General features: G+C 49.1%; 2 protein-coding genes and 1 pseudogene across 5 annotated transcripts in view; 2 read left to right on the plus strand and 1 right to left on the minus strand.

Annotated features, from left to right (window-relative positions):
• LOC147459138 (uncharacterized) overlaps positions 1–24,118 on the minus strand; it is a 267,221-nt gene that overhangs the window by 15,695 nt on the left and 227,408 nt on the right. The gene's annotated exons all lie outside the window — the stretch shown is intronic.
• LOC147459139 (uncharacterized) lies at positions 5,019–6,847 on the plus strand. The gene is made up of 2 exons (XM_086510020.1): positions 5,019–6,137; positions 6,768–6,847. Exons 1-2 carry the CDS (start codon positions 5,246–5,248, stop codon positions 6,845–6,847), a joined length of 972 nt encoding a protein of 323 aa, XP_086366146.1. The 5' UTR covers positions 5,019–5,245.
• LOC147459140 (uncharacterized) lies at positions 17,036–22,335 on the plus strand (annotated as a pseudogene).

Here is a 24,118-nt window from a genome sequence, read left to right on the forward strand (position 1 = left end):
TCGCTACGCCCTCTCCCTCCCCCTTCCCCCCCCAGCGTTGCCCGCTTGTCCCCCCGCTAGCCCTTGCTGCCCCCCTCACTGCTTTGCTCGCCCACGCGCTGCCCTAACCCTGCTGTAGCAGCGCACGCAACTGCTGCTGCTGCTGCTGCAGCCCCGTCCGCTTTCTCCGCCCCTGCCGCCAGCTGCCCTGCCCCTGTTGCCACCCCCGCCTTTGCTGCTAGCGCTCCCGCATTACCGCCCCCCCCCCCCGGCCCGCCTGCTTTTATTTTTCCTCCCAATTGGTACCTACAGCATTGAGTCCATTTTGGGGCAGTGCTGTGCGTGCCAAGTTGTAGATTCCGCCCGCCGTCTTCTTCTTACGCCACAGCAGTAGACAAAGATGGAGGCTCCAGCTTCGCCACAGAGGGACTCGCTTGAAGCCCCCTCGCTCGACCTCGCTGAGCCCACCATTCGACTTGCTCTTTCGCCGACAGAGCCAGCGAGCCTTGCCGCAGAGGTAGAGCGTTTGCAGGCGACTTCGGTCATCTGCAAGGTTCTCGGCACCCGACCTAGCAGAGGAGAGCTGCGAGACCTTCTCCAGGCCCGCCTTCTCGCAAAGGTGGGCAAGATCTTGGATGTCCAGATTCTCGGACGGGGGTACTACCAGATTGAGTTCGAGACCTCCGAGATGGCCTCCAAGGTCATAGCTATGAGTCCACTGGCCATCCGAGCATCGCGCGCCCACTTTCGACAGTGGCGACATGGTTTTGACCCGACTTCGGATGTGCTAGTAGAGGAGGCAGACATCCCCATCTCAGTCTGCTTTCCGGGTTTACGGAGGGAGTACCTACCACTTCTCTCCAGGATTGGTTCCGCCATCGGGACTGTCCTGGAGACACCTCGTACGGCAGCATCAGTAGCTGCCAAGGCGGCTAGCATCCCCTCAGTTCGAGTTTTGGTCAGAGATACCCACACGCTCCTGAAGGTTATCCTTTTGCCTTGGGTGAGTGGGGGTTGGTTTAGATAGAGTGTGGAGTACTCGGGTCTCCCGAACCAGTGCTTCATTTGCAGACAGATGGGCCACCTAGCGAAGGCTTGTCCACGGAGGCGGCCCCGACCTGCACCTCAACCTCAGCCTCAGCCTCAGCCTGCCAAGGCTGGGCCGCACCTCAGCCAGCGGCACAACTCACAGATTCAGAGCCACCCTCCGAGCCTGGGGCTGCAGCGGAGGAGGGGTGGCAGCAGGCTCATGGCCGTCGACGCCAGGGGCCACAACGACAGCCTCGCACTCAGAGTGGCCCTCAGGTGCCTACTCGGCAGCAGTGGGTTCCCACGGGGAACCGCTTTGGTCCTCTTGAGCAGGAGGAGCCCCCTACGCCAGCCTCCACCTCCGCTTCACCCACGCCAACCGCCCCACCTACAGATTTCCCCTCCTCCTCCTCATCCACCCCCCCGCCCTGCTCCCGTCCACTCCCCACCTCGCCCCTCTACCTCTGTCGTCCCACCCCACTTTTCTTCCCCTCCGTCCCCCCCAGCTCCTTCTCCCCCCCCTCCTGCTCTAGTACCACAATCGACTCAGGAGACTGGTCCCTCGCCGGCGGCTAGGAGATCGCTTCGCAGCGCCTTTGCCACGAGTCGCCTAGCGAGAGAGGATCAGCCCTTCTTGCGGCCCCCTCTGCAGATTCAGACATCTTCCCTTGCAGCTATCCCTCGTGGTCTGACGAGCATAGACCTCCGACGCCGCTGGGATTTCTTCGACTACGCTCTCTCGGCGATTCCGCGGTAGACCACGAGGCAGCCTGCTTCAGGGTCCATGCTTTGTTCCTCGCCGCTAGGGGTACAGAGGCCCTGGACTCAGCAGTTGGTTTCTCCTTCCCTCTCTGTGGTAGGACCGAGAAAGAGTGGTCCCTCGACTCAGTGGTGGGATGGTTGCATACACAGGTTCTCGAGTTCTCTCACCACATGGAAGAACTTGGAGTTACAAATTTGCTGCAGACTTTGTGGCCACTGGCCAAGTTTGCGGTGACACCCCCAGACTCAGCGGGATGTAGGCACATTGTGGTGTACTTTTTTGCTGATACGCAGTGTTTGCCTTGCTATGTATACATTCATGAGGACTCCTGGACAGAGGAGGTTGCTTTACGCACAGCTCGCTCTGCCTGGGCTTGGGCTAGGCACTCACTGCAGTCTCGCCTATGTAGAGGACGCTCGGATGCGGATTACTCCCCATCCAAGCCAGCCTCGAAGATAGTCCGTCTTGCTGCTGCGACAACGTCTGTTCTCTCTCGCTCCCCATGAGGATCGTCTCGTGGAACGTGCAGGGATTAGGTGGGCCCCAGTTTCAGCGACAGCGGGGCCGATTGCATCAGGAGCTTCAGCGTTGCCTTGTGGGAGGAGAGATTGATCTCCTTATGCTTCAGGAGCACCACCTGTCTGAGAGCCGCATTCGGCGATGTGGTCAGATTTTGCGTGGACGATATGATACCTTTTGGTCAGCTGCTTTTGGACCTGGAGGCATCTAGGGTGGGGTATGTATGACTATTGCGGACTCATTGCAACAGGCCATTGTGGGCAGAGGGATTATTGTGCCAGGCAGGGCTCAGTGGATTACTATGCAGGTTCGGGGTGGCCTTGTGGGCTTCCTGAACATCTATGCGCCCAATGTGGCGAGTGCTCGTGCAGAGTTTTGGTCACAAATTGTTGAGTCTTTGCCATAGGCTGACCATTGGTGTGTAGGAGGGGACTTCAACATGTTGGAGGACCCCTCTGACAGGATCGGAGGCAGCCATGCTACTGTGCATGGAGTCGAGTTAGCAGCTTGGGAGAGGTTGTGTATGACTTTGAGGGTCGCAGATACATGGCAGCATTCTGGCTTTGTGAGGCCTCCAGAGAGTCTTGCCTTCTCGAGATCGGACCACAGAGTGGGAGGAGTGAATCTATCGCGGATAGATCGCTTCTACACTAGTGACCACTTCAGTGACTTGGGGGGATCAGTGGGCATCCTGGCAGGGACATCCTTCTCGGATCATGCACCAGTGATCCTCACAGTGGCAGACAGGCAGAGGAGTGGGAGCATGATGCTTCGCATCCCAGAGCGGGTCTTGTTGGACTCAACACTCAGAGAGAGGGTAGAGGCTCTCTGGATAGAGGGCATGGACAGCCAGGCTCTACCTGCAGACAGAGTGGCCTCAGGCCTAGCTCAGCTTAGCCACTTTTTTCTCCAGGAGTCTTTGGCTCGACGGGCTGCAGCGAGAGAGGAGGAGCAGCGTCTCAGACGAGGCATTGCTTCACTACAGAGGATGCAGGAGCAGCATCCTGACAGTCCATGGTTGGAGGAGCAGTTACATCAGGCTCGACAGGAGCTTGCTTGCACAGAGGAGAGACGTCATGAGTTTGTCTTTCACCGACAGGCATCTCAGTGGACTCAGGTGGGTGACAGAGTGACAGGTGCTTTCTTTGAGACAGTGGGACCTCGGCACTCGCATGCCAAGGTCAATCAATTGAGGAGACCCGATGGGTCAGTTGTTTGTGAGCCCGAGGATATACGTGCAGTTGCTACTGACTCTTACCGTGAGTTGCTGTCGGCTGAGCCCCAGTCAGAGCGGCAGGATGCATGCAGGGAACAGGTTTAGGCACAGATGCCTCTTCAGCTTGAGGAGCTGCACAAGGCTCTTAGGGCCCTTCCTCGTGGTAGCTGTCCAGGTGAGGATGGGCTGACTCCCAGTTTCTTCTTGGAGTACTGGGACCTGCTTGGCTCAGATCTTTGTAGTGCCTTTCACTACATTCTGCACACAGGAGTGATGCCGGATAGCATGAGTGAGGGCCTGATTTACCTCATTCCAAAGGAGGGTGGCTCCTTGGCTCAGATTCGACAGTGGCGCCCCCTCACCATCCTCAACTCAGCCTACAAAATTCTTGCCAAGGCTTTGAGTTTGAGGATTCAGCCAGTTTTGGAGAGCCTTATACATGGGACTCAGACAGGTTTTGTCAAGGAGAGCAGTATCCTTGACAACATCTTCACTTTCTGGAAGGCTTCTGCCCTGGCACGGCTCCATGGGGAGGACCTTGTGATTCTTCTTCTCGATTTTGAGAAGGCATACGACAGAGTTGACTGGGACTTTCTAGAGGGCACTCTATGCAGGATGGGCTTCTCAGATGCTTGGATGAGAGGGGTGTCAGCTTTGTACAGACAGGCTCACAGTCAGGTGCTTTTGGCAGGAGGTAGAGGTGAGCGCTTCATGCTCACACGATCGGTCAGACAGAGTTGTCCTCTTGCCCCTTTTCTCTTTCTGTTCTATGCGAAGGCGATGAGCAGATTTTTGGTGTCACAGCAGGTTGGTCTGAGGGGCTTAGCACTCCCTATACGGGGGGATGAGCTTCTGAACGCCGAGTTTGCCGACGACTCAGCCTTGTACTTAGAGGGCCAGGAGGCCAATCTACACAGATGTGAGCAGGCTTTGGAGACCTTCTGTTGTGCATCAGGTGCACTGATCAACTGGAGAAAGACAGTGGCTTTCTCGGTTGGCAGTGCTCCTATGCCAGATTGGATGCCAAGAGAGGGTTTCAGGTGGATTCCCCCAGGGACTGCAGTTCGGTACTTGTGTTGTCAGGTTGGTTTGGACTTGCCCCCGAGCAGCAGATTCCTCCTCTTCTCCTGTCCATCATGAGAAAGCTGTTACATTGGAGTTTAGCACGACTTTCGTTGGCTGGTAGAGTAGTAGTTGCCAACCAGGTGTTGTTGGCGACTATGTGGTACATCACTTCTTGCTGGATCTTCTCGAGTTCTTGTATTAGCCAGGTTGAGAGGCTGATCAGGAACTTCCTTTGGTCACGTCGTGACACTCAGATTGCCCGAGCCAAGGTGGCTTGGTCGGTCATCACACTTCCTTGTTCTCAGGGAGGGCTTGGGATCATTGATCCAGCACAGCAGAGTAGAGCCCTTCTTGGGAAGTTTGTCGTCAGAGGACTTCTTCCAGGCGAGGAGCCCTGGAAGGAGTTCTTGCTGTAGAGGCTTCGTGCCAGGGTGCCTCAAGCAGGAGGCCCTTGGCAACCTTCGACCAGATGGATCTTCACAGAGTTGTGCGAGTTGGTTTGAGCAGGAGACTGGAGGACCGCTTTGCTGTGAGTTTGCTTCGATCTTGGGAGCTCTTACGGCGTGGCCTAGAGCAGAGACAGCCGACGTGCACGGAGGAGTGCCTACGGCAGCCCCTCGTCTGGAACCCCATGGTTAGCACTCAGAGAGGTCACTTGGTTGGGAGTCGGCCTCATGTTTCTTGGGGTCCCATGGCAGCAGGACCAGCTAGGTGACTGGCTAGAGTTCACAGGTTTGTCAGAGGAGGTGCAGGGTTTACAGCTACAGGGCATGAGAGGGGTGCAGAGTATGTGTCAGGACATCTCAGAGTCAGTTCAAGGTGAGTGGCTCACGCCTCTTGAGCTAGTAGCACCCCGGTGGATGGGAGCCTTCACACGTCTGGAGGTTCTCATTTCAGTCAGGGCCTGCTCAGAGACTGTCCCAACCCTGTTCTTCGAGCTTCAGGGTGGGGGACGACTACAACGAGTTGCAGTAGAGGCCCTGCAGGTAGCAGAGTGCTGTTTCCAGAGGATACGAGTTGTGGGCATCTGTGGGAGGACTTGCGTCATAGACCCTGACCCAGCAGCTCTTGAGACTGAACACTGGAGGCTATGGACTTGGGAGTGTTGTCCACTGGCACGAGTACAGTGGGATCCTGGTGAGTGGCTATGGAGGGACCCCCTCTCTTCTGCAGACCGCCCAGGAGTCTCCTTCTTTCAGTACACTGTTCGGCTTGGACGTCATATACTTGCAGCACAGAGAGAGGCCCGCCCCGCTGTAGCACGTCACTGGCAGGAGGAGGGCCTCACAGTCGAGTTCTTTGCAGACTTTTGGCAGAGGCTGTGGGACTCCAGACAGCCGAGGCGCATCACTTTGTTTCACTGGTTGGTTGCACACGAAGCCACGGCAGTAGGGAGTTGGCTTGTGCATAGTGGTCTGTCGGCCGCATGTGCAGCCTGTGACGAGTTGGTGGAGAGTCAGCGTCACTGTCTTTGGGACTGTCCCTCGGCCCAGCAGGTGTGGCTACGAGTTCTTCGGCTAATGCCTTCTCTCTCCACTGCTCGACAGTACACTTGGGGGGCAGCGGGCTGGTCCACACTCACCGGCCCGGCACTTCAGTTTGAGCTATCTTCCACCAGCAGGATGATAGTGATGCAGGGGGGGCGACCTACACTCCAGCCTGCTACAGAGCTTACTCCACAGGAGTGGTGCAGTGAGAGAGGAGTGCTGGGAGGTCATCAGTGGCTTGGCACTTTGGTTCATCTGGCGGGCCCACTGTTTCCGCATCTTTGAGGCTCGCCCTGTGCCACCAGCAGAGATTGTTCGTGACTTTTGGCTAGAGCTGATCCATACTCTCAGAGGACAGCTTGAGGGACTACAGGGTAGCTCCGACCGCATGCGGGAGCGTCGAGAGGCTTTTCTACGACTCTGACGCCTTGGGCCTTTCTACACCATAGTCCAGGGGGTGCTCAAATGGCACTACTGTCCACCTGTGTGGCTCTTCCCTCCTCCCATCTCTTGATTTAGCCTCATTGTATATATGCTGTTTTTTCATTGGGAGAGTCTCCCCATCATGCTTGTTGTAGCCCTCTCTTGCAGAGGTGGATGTAGCCCTATGGGCAGTTTTCATTAACTAATAGAAGGATCTCTTTCTTGGAAAAAAAAAACAAAAAAACAAAGTGGCCTTTCTTGCCGTAACATGAGAATCCAAATGCAGATTCAGACCACCACAATGCTTCGGAGTACATAACTTATTCATCGCAAGTAAACACAGAACCTTTTTCTGAGAGGAAGTAGACTAGAAGTGCTCCAGTATCCGAGACATCAAGGGCCGAAGACGACGGGGTGGCCAACGCAACATAGGTAGGAAACAATGCATGTATGCCACCAATATGGACTGTATTATTCTGAGTCTTACATGTAGCGACTAAGTGGATAATTTCCAATAGTGTAATTTGGACCTCAATTTGTTCTCAACCCAATCCAATAATTTTGCACTGTTAACCGGCCAAGCCAGCGAATACCCAAGATGTCTCACAATTTGATCAGGCTTTACTATCTCACCTGGCCATAATACTGAGTGCCAATCCATTTGATGCAACGGTAATAATTTAGATTTTCGAAAGTTCACTTGCAAACCTGTAGCCAGTCCATATAGATGCAGTGCTTCCATGATGCATTGAACATCCTCAGGTGTATTTCTAGGCCAAAACATAGAGTCATCCGCTTATGCTTGCGCCACAAAATGATCTCAAGATGGCGCCTAAGTTGGAGTGAAAATCAGACACTCTCTATGCTACACATATGGATTTGCAGCAGGCCTCAAAGTTAACTTTTGTAAATCCAAGCTATTGCCTCTGAAAGAGTGTGACTGGCATAAGATATTGTGGCCTGGGGAGATTGTTCCTCCACATGTTCTGGTTCGCCATTTGGGTTATCAGCTGGGTTGGGATGTATTGGCTATGAAGAAACTGGATTGGGTGCTCCAACGTCTGCATTCCAAGTTGAATTATTGGAAATTGTCCACGTGGCCACTTCATGTGCATCTCAAGATTTTCCAATGCATCCTTGTGGCTTATGTGCAGTTTTACTTGCCTTTGTTACCGTGGCCTAGGTTGCGCTCGCAATCCCTCATGTCCAATATTTTAGAGCCATCCTTCAGTCTGATGTATGGATTGTGCATCAGGGTAATCAATTGTGGTCGCTTTCGAAGTCATCCTTGTGGTGGCAACACACATTGTCTCGCATTTGGTAGAGTCATCTTCCTTTGAAGGAATGTGTTTTCTTGTGGCGCTGTTTGGTGGGGGCTCTACCTGTTGGCAGTATGTTACATACTCGGCATATTGCGCCTTCCCGCTGTCCCAGATGCCTTGAAGCTGAGGAGACCGTGCCACACTTACTGTGGCGTTGTCGTCACTTCAGAGGCCTTCATTCGGCAAGTGTCGACTGCTCTTCGACTATGTTTTCCTTCCGGCTCTTTTCACAGACAATGTGCGTTGTTCTTCACCTTGGTCAGATTTTGGACTCTGTGGGCCATCTGGCACCATAGGAACTCCTTAATGTTCCAAGGCACTTCTGTTGACCCCTTTCCCTATTTCAAATTATCTCGTGGTCAAGCACTACATTTTGCCTATGACACTGGAGACACACTCTTGATACCTACAGGATTTACTTTGACTATTTCTAGCCTTCGGAGCCTCATAGTGCTCCGCTTTTTGTATCCCTTTCTTTTCGTGGGTTTTCCTTGCTTTGAGGTTTCCCACTTGTAAATTAATCAAAGCAAATTTACAAAAAAAAAGTATGTGCTACACGTGAGCGCCAAACGAACTGTACAAAATCTGTAGGGGAATGCAGGGCATTGCGCGCACGAGTAGGGAGCACGTGAAAATTCAAATCCGTGCAAAGGGGTTGAGGCGCGCACATGGCGAATCTGTAACAGAGCAGGGCAGTCGGACTAGTCCATAGCCACGCTCGCGAGCAACAAGATCACACACATACTTTTTTTTTTGTAAATCAATTTGATTTATCTATCTGTGGGAAACCTCAATAAGAGAGGAAAACCCACCAAAAAGATTGAAGTACAAGAGAAGGAACACAAAAGTATTTGGCTGTACAAAATAGCTAAAAGCATTTCATAGGAAAGCTGATGTATCTCTGCAGTGATATCACCAACTTCCAAGGCGAACCGTAAAGACTGCCTAAGGGAAAGCTTGAAGAAAGGCAAGGGATCTGCATGAATGCGATGGAACATATAGAGATCACACACACACACACACACACATTTTTTTTGTAATGTCAGATTGAATTACAAGTGGGAAACCTCAAAGCGAGGAAAACCTATAGAAAGTATTACAAGTTGTAACTCAGAAACAATCAAAGTAGAGCTGGTAATGGCTAATAGAGAGCTCATCCAAGTCATAGGCAGCTTGAAGAGACTGTCTAAGAGATATCTTGAAGAAAGAAACATATTCCACTTGAATCTGTTGAAACATGAGGGAATTCCGTGCTTTCCACACTATCCATAGTACCCAGAATCTAACCCAGTCGAAAAAGTATGCATACGGCCGAAGCAAAGGCAGAAGCACTCCAAAGATCCATAAAAACTTACCAAATTGTGATCTAGGAAAACGCGAGCGAAGAGCTGAAGAGATGCTATCCACAAACTGTCTCGTACGAGAATAGGACCATAGAAGATGCGATATATTCTCAATGCCTGCACCATGACGAACGCATCTCAAAGAGGCCAATCTCCTAGAGCGCAATAATTTGCCAGTGGGGTGAACCCCAACAATACATCTCTACATAAACAATCGCTCCTTGAGAGGTAGCTTAGCATGCCACACTTTCATAACTTTACTCCGCCACCAAGTAACACTCTTATTCATATTCCATACCTTGTTACAGTGTTCTTCGACCCAGGAGGACGACTGCAAATGATAATACACTTTCTTTGCCGATATTGAACCAAGCGAAGAACCAGCATAGAGCCAATCACAAATTCGATTGTCTTCAACTAGCGGCAGGATGGGAGATACAGAATCGACCAACTCCTTGATAATGTCCCACATGCGTTTGTAGTGTAACCCAAGTCCAAAAGTATGAGTAGCCTGTTTGAATGAGAGCATCCGTCCTTTAGTGTCGATGACGTCTGCTATCTTGTCAATACCTTTGTGGGAGAGAAAGTAGGCCTGTCTAGGAGAGCGTTGAACAAGAGTCTGAGCAAAAACTCTACTCCAATGCAAACTCTCCAGTCGAAGTGAATTTCCACAGACCTCATCTCTACCATTCCACAACAATTCTGTCGTGACCACCTTCCAATCCGCCACTAGACTGGAAGCAAAGGGACATCCCGGAATTGTAGCTTCCCAATACATGGGTTTCAGACGCAGGAACAATGGAAGGCGGTAGTTTCAGCAAAGATTCCTGGCCTTCAGACTGCATATGGCCAAATTTTCCACAACCGAAACATGCACCTGCAAATTTTCCCTATTTGAGTTTGAACAGCCTTTTGCCTACCATCGGATCACCAGAGTCAACCGGTATTCCTGACGGCGTCGGCGTATCCGTATCCCACAACACAAAATCTATTGAAATTAGTATCCAAATTTGGGGGGCATATCATTTTGCCCAACTGAGCAGCTAGGAGAGGCAAAAAATGCTTCCAAGTTCGTCGAAAATCCAACTATTTCCACCCAAACTGGGCACCTATGTCGAATCAAGCTCTGATAGTCTTTAGTAAGCGCCCAAGGTAATACATGTGTCATTTGTATATTGAAAAACAAGGGCAACATTTCCAATAATTGTGAGCGAGCTTCCATGTCTGCCAGTAATACCTCATAAAAGCCATGGGCACCAAAATACACTCCTCGGAGAGCTTGTCTTTTCAATAGGAAATCAACCCAAGGGCATCTTGCCAGGGAAGAACAAAATGACCGCATTCAACGCATACTGTGCTACCGGATCCATAAGCTGCTGAAACGGAATAACCACTTCGGTAGCTAGCTGCTGACCTTCCCAAGCATCCTGAGCATCAACAAAATCCTCTGACTTGATGATATTTGCAACATCCATCGTGGAAAGATCCACCTGTTTCCTATGCTTATATACAGCTTCTTCTGCCATATCTAATCAACACTTCACTTTCTAGAGCACACTTTGGAGTAACACCCACTCGATATATTTATATACCTTTTTTTTATTAAATTTTTAAGGCTTCTTTCTTAGCAAGGACTCTGCTGAACACACCGACAAAAAGAAACTCCTGCTAAAGTAAATACACAAACACACTCACTGTCACTCACACGAGACTCTGACAGAAGGGCCGCGTGCAGGTGAAAATCATCTATGACCACCAGCGCGCTTAAAAGGCTTGCACAATGTAGGAGGAAGGAGGCGAAATCCACTGCACTACTCTCTACAAAATCCCTGCAAGACGCTCTATACTTTGAACACCTTCAAGTCCGCATACATGTAGGGCTACCCAACAGGCTTTAGCAACAAAATGTTTCAAGTCGAAATAGCTTGGTGCAGACGTTGTCACTCCAACTAAGCAGTCGTAGGCAGACCTGCCACATAACGGCTGAAGCGCGCAGAAGCAGAGTCACGCTAGGTAGGGGCTTGCGCAGATGCTGGAGCGCACAAGCAGGAGCGCGCAGGCAGGAACGTGTAGGCTTTTCTCTCTCTCTCTCTCTCTCTCTCTCTCTCACACACACACACACACACACACACGTTTTTTGTAACGTCATTTTGAATTACCAATGGGAAACCTCAAGATGAGGAAAACCCATGAGAAATACTACAAACGGGAAATCAGAAACAGTCAAAATAGAGCTCGTAATGACTAACAGGAATCTCATCCAAGTCATAGGCCACTCGGAGAGACTACAACAGAGATGTCTTGAAGAAGAAAAACATATTCCACTCGCATCTGCTGAAACATGAGGATGTCCACTAGGCCACCGTCCGCATCCCTGCCACGTGTCACTGCCCAGCCTAGAGAGTCCGTTCAATGTGAACCAGACCAGACCAACTGTACTAACTGTGTGTCCTGTGAAAGTGACACTGTAGCCTGCTACACACATCGTCCAAAGCACCCAGAATCTGACCCAGCCAAAAAAGTATGCATACGGCCGAATCAATGGCGAAAGTACTCCAAAGATCCAGAAAGATCTACCGAAATGCATGCCAGGAAAACGCGTGCGAAAAGCAGTAGAGATGCAGTCCACAAACTGTAGCGTATGAGCACAAGACCACAGTAAATGTGGAATGGTCTCAACTGCTGCACCACATCGAACACATCGCGAAGAGGCCAATCTCCTAGACCGTAGAAATTTGCCAATCGGGAGAATCCCAAGTATGCATCTCCACATAAGCAGTCTCTCCTTCAAAGGCAATTTCGCATGCCACACTTTCATGACTTTACTGCACCACCAAGTAACACTCTTGTTCATATTCCATACCTTATTACAGTCTTCATAGATCCAAGAGAACGTTTGCAAATGGCCGTACACTTTCTTCGCAGAAATCAAAGAGGCTGAAGAACCAGCATAGCGCCAATCACAAATTCGGTTTTCTACAACCAGCGCTGGAACAAGAGATATGGAGTCAACCAGATTTTTAATGGTGTCCGACATGCGCCTATAGTGCATCCCAAGCCCAGAGATAAGGGCAGCCTGTCTGAATGAGAGCACCTGTCCATCAGCATCCATCACATTAGTTATGCTGCCGATACCTTTTTGTGAGAGAAAATAAGCCCGTCTTGGAGAGCATTGAACAAGAGTTTGATCAAAAACCAGACTCCAATGTAAACTTTCTAATCGAAGCAAGTTGCCACAGGCATCATCTCTACAATGCCACAACAAGTCCTATGTGACTAATTTCCAATCCGCTACAAGACTGGAAGCAAAAGAACATCCTGGTATTGTGGCTTGAAACTTACCAAAAACCACATCCCAGTACGACGGCTGCCACTGGCCAAAAGTTGGTGTAGAAACCGCATGAGAGCACAAAAACGCAAACATTTGCGTCCAAGGCTGCTTTTGCTCAATCAACACCAACAACAATGTGGCCTTTCTTGCTATAACATGAGAACCCAGATGCAGAATATTCAAACCACCACAACGCTTCGGAGTACATATCTTATCCATCACAAGCAAACGCACACCTTTTTTATGAGAGGAAGTAGACCAGAAGTGCTCTAGTATCCGAGACATCAAAGCTCGAAGACGACGAGGTGGCCAACGCAACATAGGCACGACAAATTGCATGTATGCCACCAATATGGACTGTACTATTCTAAGTCTTACATGTAGCGGCCAAGTGGATAATTTCCAATAGTGTAATTTTGACCTCAATTGTTCTCAAACCAATCCAATAATTTTGCATTATTAACCGACCAAGCCAACGGATATCCAAGATGCCTCACAATTTGATCAGGCTTTACTATCTCCCCTAGCCATAATACTGAGTGCCAATCCATTTGTGCAATGGTAACAATTTAAATTTTCGGAAGTTTAGCTACAGACCTGCAGCCAGTCCATAAAGATGCAATGCTTCCATTATGCATTGAACATCCTCAAATGTATTTCTAGGCCAAAACATGGAGTCATCCGCGTATGCTTGTGCTGCAAAATGATCTCGAGATGGCAATTCCAAACCATGTTAACGCCCGGACGCAGTTGAGGAGTCCAAATATAACAAAAGAGGGTGCGTAGCAATAGCATACAACATAGCACTCAAAGGGCAACCTTGCCTAACGGATCTACCAAGATCCCATAACCGAGTCAACTCATCATCAAGAATTCGAGCAAATTGACTATTCTCATATAGGAAATAGACCACTCGACACATCTTGGAACCAAAGCCCAAAGCCGACATAATCTGAGCAATGAAGTCCCAATGAATAGTGTCAAATGCTTTCTCTATATCAACCCACATGATAAGTACATCCTATCCAATATATTTCGCATACTCAATCCCAACGAAATCATTAGCAATATTATCTAGAATTTTCCGGCGAGGAATGAATCCATATTGAGCAAGATGTATGCCTGAGAACAAATGATCTTTAATACAAGAAGCTATCATTTTCGACAACAATTTATAAACTACCGGCATAAGCGTGATCGAACGCCAATGCGAGAAGTATTCACATAATGTTTGCTTGGACAACAATTTCACCAATCCTTCTTTCCACGACTGCGGCAGTGACTGTGTAGCCCATGCATGATTGATCATGAAAAGTAGAGGCTGCTTAAGGGACTCCCAAAAGCGAAGGAGAAATTCAACTATAAGACCATCCCATCCAGGGGATTTCCAATGCCCAAGATGCAACAAGCTGTCATGCAACAAGCTGTCATGCAACTCAGCCTCAGTAAAACTAGCCTCAAGGGTAGCTACATCATTCATTGTCAATATAGGATGCATATACAACAACAGTAGTTGTCTGGCTTGCAAAACCTCACATGAGGGAACCTTAGGCTTAGCAAAAACCCGTTGAAAATGATCAACCATGAAATCCGCCAATTGACTTTTATTGGCCGTCCATTGACCACTATCAATCTTAACCCTTTTGATAGACACGGATAACCTCGAATGATGCAAATGCTTATAGAACTGCTTTGATGAACAACCTTTAACCATAAAAGCATATTGTCTTGATCTAACTTTCCATTTTTCAAGTTTCCTTATGTTATTATGCATCAAAGAGGCTTTAGCTGCACATAATTTGTCTTGTTCCGATCGAGTAAGCCGTCTAGTATTTGCAAGACTTTCCAAAGCTTGAGTAGTCACCTTATCTTCCTGTACTTTATCTCTCATCCGATGCATGTACCAAGAACCATAATCCTTTATGACTGCTTGAATCCGCATGACAAAACAGTACCAAGCCACATCCACATCTATAAACATATGAGAGACAAGCGGCGGAATCACTGCTTCAATCAAGGTTTGGAATTCCTTGTGCGAGATATTTGAATTATTAATATGCAGCAATCGCTTAGTGGGAAGCGAGGAATCTGTATCCAAGGCCTCAATATGGATCAAGAGCCAAAGAGGAAAATGATCAGATAGAGTAAAGGAGCGATCAATCCTCATATCACATGCAAACATATCATATTGCTGAGAGCCCAATACATACCACCGATCCAGTCGTGCTCTATATTCCGAGCGAGCATTATGAGCAAAAGTGTAGCCTCGCTCCAAAGAGTGAGAACTAGCCCACAGATCCAAAACCCCTGTGCCACTGACCATAGCATTCCATGAAGAAAGTTCCAAGTTTAACCTATGCGAATGACGAATTGTGTTGTCCGAGTTTGCCGGTGCATTATTAGAATCCCCACACCAAAAAGCATGTGAACGCCACAGATATTTGACCAAATCTTGCCAAATACGAGATCTATGTGCTGAGGCAGTATAAGCATAAATACCAGCAAATTCCAAAATATTGCCTTGCACGAGACATTGAACAACCATCCAACGTCCCGCCGAGTCATTATGGGCCAAAACCGGCTGCAATTCATGACGAACCATCATTAAAACTCCCGAAAAAGAACCAGTACCAGCATAAAAAATCCAGAATCCTGCATAATACGATGATTGACCAACAAAATCATATTGATTATGCTCTTGTAATACCACTATATCTGCTTTATTTGTATATACATAGTGCTCGATCAGCTTCCACTTGTCATGGTTGCACAAACCTCTATGTAAAACATCTAAGGGGAGAATGCATCTGTACAATATTTACAAACAAACCACGAGGCACAATCATCACGTAGGATTACCCATAGGCACATCTGCCTCCATGCTAACATTCAATACAACAGAATCCATATGCATCCCTTGCAGGGGATTTTGATCCATCGGCAACGACGTAGATGTCGACCCAAGCAAAGCCTCTTTGTATGAATGAACCACTCTATCCCACGCTTCGACCAGCGACTTATGATCATGGGATGCGGATGCAAAGGTTCCACCACCTCTCCCATCCAGAGCAGGTACATAATTCCTCGAGACAGGCGAAACACGAGGTTTTGTAGGCTTCTTGGGAATTTGCCAACCATCAGTGGAATCAACCAATTTGGCTTTACCTTAAGTATCAGCCTTTACAACAGTCTGTGTATTAGCCAGATTCTTAATGGAGTCTTTACCTTGTTTGGCCTACATGTTTCCATTAAAATCCCCCATCTTCGGCTGCACGGACGAAGAGGAAGGAGGAGCAACACGAGTTCCAGTCATAGGAATAGCAGACGGTGGCAGTTTAAACAAAGATTCCTGGCATTCAGACTGCATATGGCTAAATTTGCCACAACCAAAACAAGAACCTGCAAACTTCCCCCATTTGAGTTTACTTCCCCCATTTGAGTTTAAATGGCCTTTTTCCTACCATTGGATCACCAGAGTCAACCGTAATTCCTGATGGCGTCGGCTTATCTGTACCCCATAGCACACAAAATCTATTGGAATTAGTATCCAAGTTTGTGGGGCAAATCACTTTGCCCAATTGCACAGCCAAGAGAGGCAAGAAATCTTTCCAAGTCCGCAGAAATCCGACTATTTCCACCCAGACCGGGCATCTATGTCGTATCAAACTCTAATAATCTTTAGTAAGTGCCCATGGCAAAACATGTGTCATTTGCATATTGAAAAACAAAGGCGACATTTCCAACAAACGCGAACGAGCGTCCATGTCTTCTAAAAGCACCTCATAAAACCTACGGGCACCAAAATACACCCCTCGAACTGCTTGTCTTTTCAACAGAAAGTCAACCCATTGACCTTCATCTTGTGCCGATGGCATTTTTCAGGGGAAAAAAAAAAATAACGACATTAAATGCATACTGTGCAACCGGTGATGCACCCAAACTTGGTTCACCCACAAACACGTCGGAAGCCGGTGTATGGAGAATTGGAAGCAAATGGCAGGGTGGTTGGAGCTATACTTGATGCAATCTTCAACGAGTCCGATTGTAAGGTGTATGTCAAATGAGATTGGTGAACGAGATCAACAGTGTCAAGGTTGTTTATGTGCTTGAGAGAAGGTGCATAGTTGTTCACCAATCAAGCATCATATCGAGCGCAAAATGACAGACGGTCATGACAATCGCGGCTTTCTTCACCCGGGACGTCGGATGATTTTGCTCATTGGCGGCCATAAAGCTTTAGGTGCCAAGAAGCAGGGAAGTGGTCTTTGGAGTTTTGAAACATGGATAGAAGAGGTTAACATGTGATCATAGCTGCCGAGACAAAAGGAGTAGAACGAGAGTTTTTTTTAGCCCTTGTGCTTGAAGGGAAGGGCTGCTTAAGTTGATTTAAAAGAACTTTTTTGGCAGCTGTGGTCATCGTGTGAAGGGTCGCTTAAATTCAGCTTTTTAAAGCATGAAAATATACGGAGTCGTCTGGAGTAGACGAGCAGAGCGAGCAGGGAATATGGCCAGGTGTGGGATTGGCCATGAGTGGATGGCGCATGCAGAGAAAGGGAGCCAGGCATTGCCACGGGGTGGCATGCCAGAAAAGGAGGGGAGGCTCGACAGGTGGAAGGGGCGGGGTGCATATGGAGAGAAGGGGAGAGCCGCCACTGGGCAGGATGCGCATGAAGTAGCAAGGTGAGGGCCGTCAGTTGCAGTAAGAAGTGCAGCGCCATCAGAGAGCGAGTTGCAGGGGCTGAGTAAAACAGGGTGGCGTTGTTTACAATGTGAGGGGGCTTCAAGAGGAGGTAGGGCGTCACTTGAGGAGCCGTGCTTCATGGGCGGGCTGGCAGAAACCGAGAACAAGCAAGGTGGGGTCGCCATATAGGGTGGCCACCAGTAGGTGAAGGAAAGCCGCAAGGGCCATGCAAAGGAGGTGGAGGTCCGCTCAGTGACAGAAAACGAGGGCTATTACTGCCGGGGGAAGCCAGCTCGCAAGAGTAGGAGGGGAACTGTAGTCAGCATGGGGTTGGAGAGCACTGCAAGAGCGTGGGTTGCCGAATGGAGAAGTCTCTGGAGACCAGCGAGCTGGGCTAGGCCAGAAGCTGCGGGTGCTTAGAAGAGGGCCACGCAGTTCACAGAGCAACAGGGGCCGAGCTCAGAGAGGGTGGTCGACCGCCAAGAAGAAGAGGACTGCAGGGCCGCCAAGACGGTGGAGGAGGAGAGGCTTTTGAAGAGGCCGAGTGCTGCAGAGGGGAGCGGCCATCTCAGGATAGGGGTTGTGGCCATGAACACGATGACACTGGGGAGCCGCTAGGATTGTTGAAGCCGAGGGCTTGCCTTGGAGCAGGTGTAGAAGGTCATCAAGGGATACGGGCTGCCATTAGCATAAAGTGGAGCACAAGGATGATTGCACGCCATGGTGTGGCTGTCATAACGAGCGCCGTCAATCGCGTTTGGAAGAGTCGGCATGGACTGAGCAATAGCCGCCAAGGACTGCTATCATTTTATTGGATAATGTTTATGTGATACATAGTTGGGTTGTGTTTTTTGCCGAGTTCGCCATCAATCTCTTCTACGTCTCGTCTTTTGCCGTATGCCCGTGGTAGCAGTGGCTCCAGGATTGTGTGCGTGTGTGCAGAGAGAGAGGGAGAGAGTGATTGTGGTTGCAGATTGGGTGTGGTTTTGTGTGCGGTCAAGGTGTGCGAGGCCTCTCTGTGTGAGTGTGGTTACAGATATGGGTGCATTGGTGTGTGTGTCAGTAAATGCGATTGTGTGTAGCTGAAGTTGCTCGTAAGCGAGGTTGTTCAATGCAAGTTGCAGAAAGTGTGCGTGAGTGTATGATTTTGAGTGGCTTGGGGTGCTAGATATCTGCTGGTCTATAGAGAGGCATCTATTTTGTGTACTGTGTGTGTTTCCATTTCCCTCATCCCATCAGTGGTGCCCCCACGGAGGAGCTACTGATTGCTCCTTGGTGAAGTCGAAGACGGTGTCGCGGTTTGAAGAGCAAGATCTAACCAGAATGGCATGGTCGGGTTTTCCGACTTTTACAGGTGTTGAAGATGCAGAAGTTTGGCTGCAAGACAACGGTCTTTTTTTGTTGGAGAGCAGCTTGTCAAGGGAAGAGGGAGTGGCCCAAGCTTTCCCGCTCCTGGTTCGTGGAAAAGCAACGGTATCGTACGAGGGCTTGCAGGCTGAAGAAAAATAGGATTGGATCACATTGGAAGCGGCATTCCAAAGCCGATATGTGGCCAACACGCAGTGGAGTGAAGTGAAGCACATAATGGACAACCTAAAGCAAAGCCTTGACGGTGATTTCCGAGCATTCGTGTGGGAGTTTGAGGCCATATGGAGCAAGTTGGTTAAGGTAACTGCTATAGAGAATGCAGATTTTTTGAAGATGACCAAGTTTGTGGACTGCTTGCATGTAAAAGTGCGGGATAAAGTCGAGATAGATCGCGACCGTGCACGTACGAGGAGGCAGTAGCCTATGCGTAGAGCAGGACGAAGAAGCTTTTAAAGAAGCAACAGGTAAAGCAGGTTCTGGCGAGTCCATCGGTGCCAAGGCCAATTGCTAGGGAAGAGCTTCACGTAATCCACCCTTTGTTGATGCACATGTGGTAGCAGCGGATAGGCGTGATGACAGAGTAGAGATATACCGTGTGGGCCTATGAGGCCTCAACAGCTGCAGAGAGGAGTCTACAGAGTACCGCCTAATGTGCTTGACCAAGACTTCCAAAAAGCAAGCAGTGGAGAAGATAGCTGAAGTGCCAAAGCCGGTGAGTTTTGTGGAGAAAGCCGAGGTGTATTCGAGCTATAGCAGTGCCTTGGATACGGACAGCACATGGGAAACGGAGTTTGCTTTCTCAAGGTATGAGACATATGATGTTATGCATGTCGATAAGGTGGTCAAAGCGGAACAGATTGCAGGTGAAGAGACATTTTGTGCGGACCAAGGGGTTTGGCAACCCTCTCTCTTGCCTTGTGATGGTCAGGCCATGTTGATTGAAGAAGAATGTCTTGATGAAGATGATTGGGGATTCGATGAGCCGGTGGTCGATGTTGATGACGAGTCGCAGGTTTTGGTTGTTAAAGCTATGGCGAGAATACAAGGTATGCAAGGCTTGCCGCCTTTTCCAGTGCTGTTTGAAGAGTCTACAGGTGAAGATATGCCAGTGTCTGCTTTGGACAATCAGTTGCCACAGGTTGGTGCCATGTTGTTGGTGGATGTGCTGCTAAAGGTTGCTATGCAAGTGCCGTTATGCCGGTTGCTACAGGTTATCTTGTTTGAAGACAATCATGATATGGCGAGCTCTCTAGCCATTGGGGGGGAGACATGTGATGCAAAAGCTTTCCCGGATGTGCAGGCTTGTGTTGGGCGTGGAGATGGCTCATGCATGCAGTTTTTTGAAGGGCTGTGCTGCCAAGATCTACAAGAAGGATTGGCTTACAGGTTTACAAGTGCAACGCTAGGGTGGTTTGTATCAATTTTATAGACGGATGGTGATGACCAATGCCATATTTTTGATCCAGGTGGAGTTTACACTATGCTTGGGAGAGCCTATGGCTTTCCATTTGACCTAGGCGGGTGCTACGGCAGACAGTGAATCTCTCTCTATCTATCTACTAGATTCACTCTATCTATCTACTGCTTCATATAAATACTATCTATCAACTTCTTATTATGCAATGCTACTTTACCTAAATAATACTATGATTGAGCATAAATGCTCAACGAGGAGTTGGGCAATGATGATGCACCCAAACTTGGTTCACCCACAAACACGTCGGAAGCGGGTGTATGGAGAATTGGAAGCAAATGGCAGGGTGGTTGAAGCTATACTTGATGCAATCTTCAACGAGTCTGATTGTAAGGTGTATGTCAAATGAGATTGGTGAACAAGATCAATAGTGTCAAGGTTGTTTATGAGCTTGAGAGAAGGTGCATAGTTGTTCACCAATCAAGCATCATATCGAGCGCAAAATGACAGACGGCCATGACAATCGTGGCTTTCTTTGGCAAGGGTTTCTCACCCGGGACGTCGCTTGATTTTGCTCATTGGCGGTAGGGCGTCACCTGAGGAGCCGTGCTTCATGGCTGAGCTTTAGGTGCCGAGAAGCAAGGAAGTGGTCTTTGGAGTTTTAAAACATGGATAGAAGAGGTTAACATGTGATCATAGCTGCCGAGACAAAAGGAGTAGAACTTTTTTTTAGCCCTTGTGCTTGAAGGGAAGGGCTGCTTAAGTTGATTTAAAAGAACTTTTTTGGCAGCTGTGGTCATCGTGTGAAGGGTCGCTTAAATTCAGCTTTTTAAAGCATGCAAATATACGGAGTCGTCTGGAGTAGACGAGCAGAGCGAGCAGGGAATATGGCCAGGTGTGGGATTGGCCATGAGTGGATGGCGCATGCAGAGAAAGGGAGCCAGGCATCGCCACAGGGTGGCATGCCAGAAAAGGAGGGGAGGCTCGACAGGTGGAAGGGGCGGGGTGCATATGGAGAGAAGGGGAGAGCCGCCACTGGGCAGGATGCGCATGAAGTAGCAAGGTGAGGGCCGCCAGTTGCAGTAAGGAGTGCAGCGCCATCAGAGAGCGAGCTGCAGGGGCTGAGTAAAACAGGGTGGCGCTGTTTACAACGTGAAGGGGCTTCAAGAGGAGGTAGGGCGTCACCTGAGGAGCCATGCTTCATGGGCGGGCTGGCAGAAACCGAGAACAAGCAAGGTGGGGTCGCCATCACGGGTGGCCGCCAGTAGGTGAAGGAAAGCCGCCAGGGCCATGCAAAGGAGGTGGAGGTCTGCTCAGTGACAGAAAACGAGGGCTATTACAGCCAGGGGCAGCCAGCTCGCAAGAACAGGAGGGGAACTGTAGTCAGTATGGGGTTGGAGAGCGCTGCAAGAGCGTGGGTTGCCGAATGGAGAAGTCTCTGGAGACCAGCGAGCTGGGCTAGGCCAGAAGCTGCAGGTGCTTAGAAGAGGGCCACGCAGTTCACAGAGCAACAGGGGCCGAGCTCAGAGAGGGTGGTCGACTGCCAAGAAGAAGAGGACTGCAGGGCCGCCAAGACGGTGGAGGAGGAGAGGCTTTTGAAGAGGCCGAGTGCTGTAGAGGGGAGCGGCCATCTCAGGATAGGGGTTGTGGCCATGAACACGATGACAATGGGGAGCCGCTAGGATTGTTGAAGACGAGGGCTTGCCTTGGAGCAGGTGTAGAAGGTCATCAAGGGATACGGGCTGCCAATAGCATAGAGTGGAGCACAAGGATGATTGCACGCCATGGTGTGGCCGTTATAACGAGCGCCGTCAATCGCGTTTGGAAGAGTCGCCATGGACTGAGCAGTAGCCGCCAAGGACCGCTATCATTGTATTGGATAATGTTTATGTGATACATAGTTGGTTTGTGTTTTTGCCGTGTTCGCCATCAATCTCGTCTACGTCTCGTCTTTTGCCGTATGCCCGTGGTAGCAGTGGCTCCGGGATTGCGTGTGTGTGTGCAGAGAGAGAGAGAGGGAGAGAGTGATTATGATTGCAGATTAGGTGTGTTTTTGTGTGCGGTCGAGGTGTGCGAGGCCTCCCGGTGTGAGAGTGGTTACAGATATGGGTGCATTGGTGTGTGCGTCAGTAAATGCGATTGTGTGTAGCCGAAGTTGCTCGTAAGCGAGGCTGTTCAGTGCAAGTTGCAGAAAGTGTACATGCGTGTATGTTTGTGAGTGGCTTGGGGTGCTGGATATCTGCTGGGCTATAGAGAGGCATCTAGTTTGTGTTCTGTGTGTTCCCATTTCCCCCACCTAACCAGATCCATCAACTGCTGAACCGGAATAACCACTTCAGTAGCTGGTTGCTGACCTTCCCACACATCCCGAGCATCCGCGAATCCTCCGTCAAACACTCTTTAATGATATTTGCAGCATCCATGGAGGAAAGGTCAACCTGTTTCCTACTCTTATATACAGCCTCTTCTACCATGACCAACAAAAACCTTCCCTTTATACAGACAAAAGTCTACTTCGATTAAAAATCACAGCTTGAACTCCACAAGAAAAACACTCTGTTTTTTGTTTTTTATTTTATGAGTCGTTCTCTGTAACAACCTCAGGTTTGTACATAAAAAGAACTTCGCTCTGCAAAATTCCGAACAAAACTGTACTGCTAAAGCTTGACAGAAAATCTACAGAGGCCCAAAACACCTTGCAGAAAATTCACCAGAGCACAATTTTGCGCTGCCTAAAACATGCACACTAAAGATAAAAAATTGTAGCAAACTGACAGAAGGCCGGAATCTGCACGTCACACAGCCGAACAGCAGAGGGAAACGCGCGCGCAGGCTGAAGATGGAAGCTCCACAACAACTAACAGCACTACAGAGGAGCTTGCTGGCGATAGAACTCTGACGTAGAAGATCAGAAGGGCTCCCGCAGCTTTTTCTCTCTTATCCACACACTTCTTTTTTTTTGTAAATCTTTGGGATTAATTTACTAGTGGGAAACCTCAAGACGAGGAAAACCCACAGAAATGAACAGATACAAAAGTATGAACATAGAAGTGTTCATCTGCCAAATCAGGCTAAAAGCATTCATAAGAAAGGCGATGCATGTCTGAAGTGACATCACCCACTTCCAACGCAAAACGTAGGGATTGCTTAAGGGAAAGCTTGAAAAACTGAAAATGATTTTCATCAGCACGAGAGAACATGCAGCTGTTGTGTTGACGCCACATGGTCCAATAGGCCCAAAATCTGACCCACATAAAGAAAACTGCAAATTGTTGTGAAGAAGGTGGGAGAATGCCAAAAGCCCAAAATCTTTTGTGAAAAACCATGGAGGGGAATCGAAGCTGCATGCCAGCTGCTATACCACGAAGAAACTCTCTAGTGACGCAGCAATCCCATAGGAGATGACTGACAGTCTCCTCTGCAACCGAGCAACGAACACAACGGGAGGAGCAGATTTGACGTACATTGAGAAAAGCACCCACTGGAAGGACTCCAACCAAGCATTGCTAGAGAAACAATCGCTCTTTTAAAGGCAAATGGCTCTTCCAAAGGGAAGCAAGCACTTTCTTCCACCAAGTATCAAACTTATGCATCCACCATAATGCATTACAATGATCAGCAATCCAGGGTTGAGGCAGAAGAAGAGCATAAACCTTACTAGCAGACATGGCTTCGAAAGGCATGTCTCGGAGACACCAATCATAGATGCGATCCCCAACAACCAAAGGCAGAACACGCAGAAAGTCAACCAGCATGAGCTGAAGCTGTCTCGAGAACTGACGGTAATGCATGCCCAACCCAAAACGAGTAGCAGCAAAGAAAAACTGAGAAGTGTACCCTACGTCATCAATGACATCACCAACAACTCACAGACCATGACAGGAGAGAAAGTAGGCTTGACGGGGCGAGTGGTCAACCAGAGTAGGAGAGAATACCCGACTCCAATGGAGACTCTCTAGTCGAAGTGAATTCCCACCCTGATGCTGACGAACGGATGATAAATGCATTGTAACCTCCTTCCAATCAGAAATCAAACTGGAGGTGATAGGGCATCCGGGAACATGCCCTTCCATCCTACCAAACACAACCTCCCAAAAAGATGGTTTTCCAATGACCAAAGGAGGAAGTAACAACATGTCGACACAAGGAGGCAAGCATAAGGGCCCATGGCTGAGTTT

Source organism: Adiantum capillus-veneris, chromosome 4, assembly GCF_014529385.1.
Source record: "Adiantum capillus-veneris isolate H3 chromosome 4, ASM1452938v2, whole genome shotgun sequence".
In the NCBI taxonomy this organism is placed as follows: Eukaryota; Viridiplantae; Streptophyta; class Polypodiopsida; order Polypodiales; family Pteridaceae; genus Adiantum; species Adiantum capillus-veneris.

Bases quoted from the DNA above. Each gene is read 5' to 3' on its own strand.
- LOC147459139 (XM_086510020.1), top strand. From the start codon at position 5,246: ATGTTTCTTGGGGTCCCATGGCAGCAGGACCAGCTAGGTGACTGGCTA. The intron at 6,138-6,767 runs GCTGGTCCACAC...ATCCAAATGCAG, and splicing joins GTACACTTGGGGGGCAGCGG to ATTCAGACCACCACAATGCT.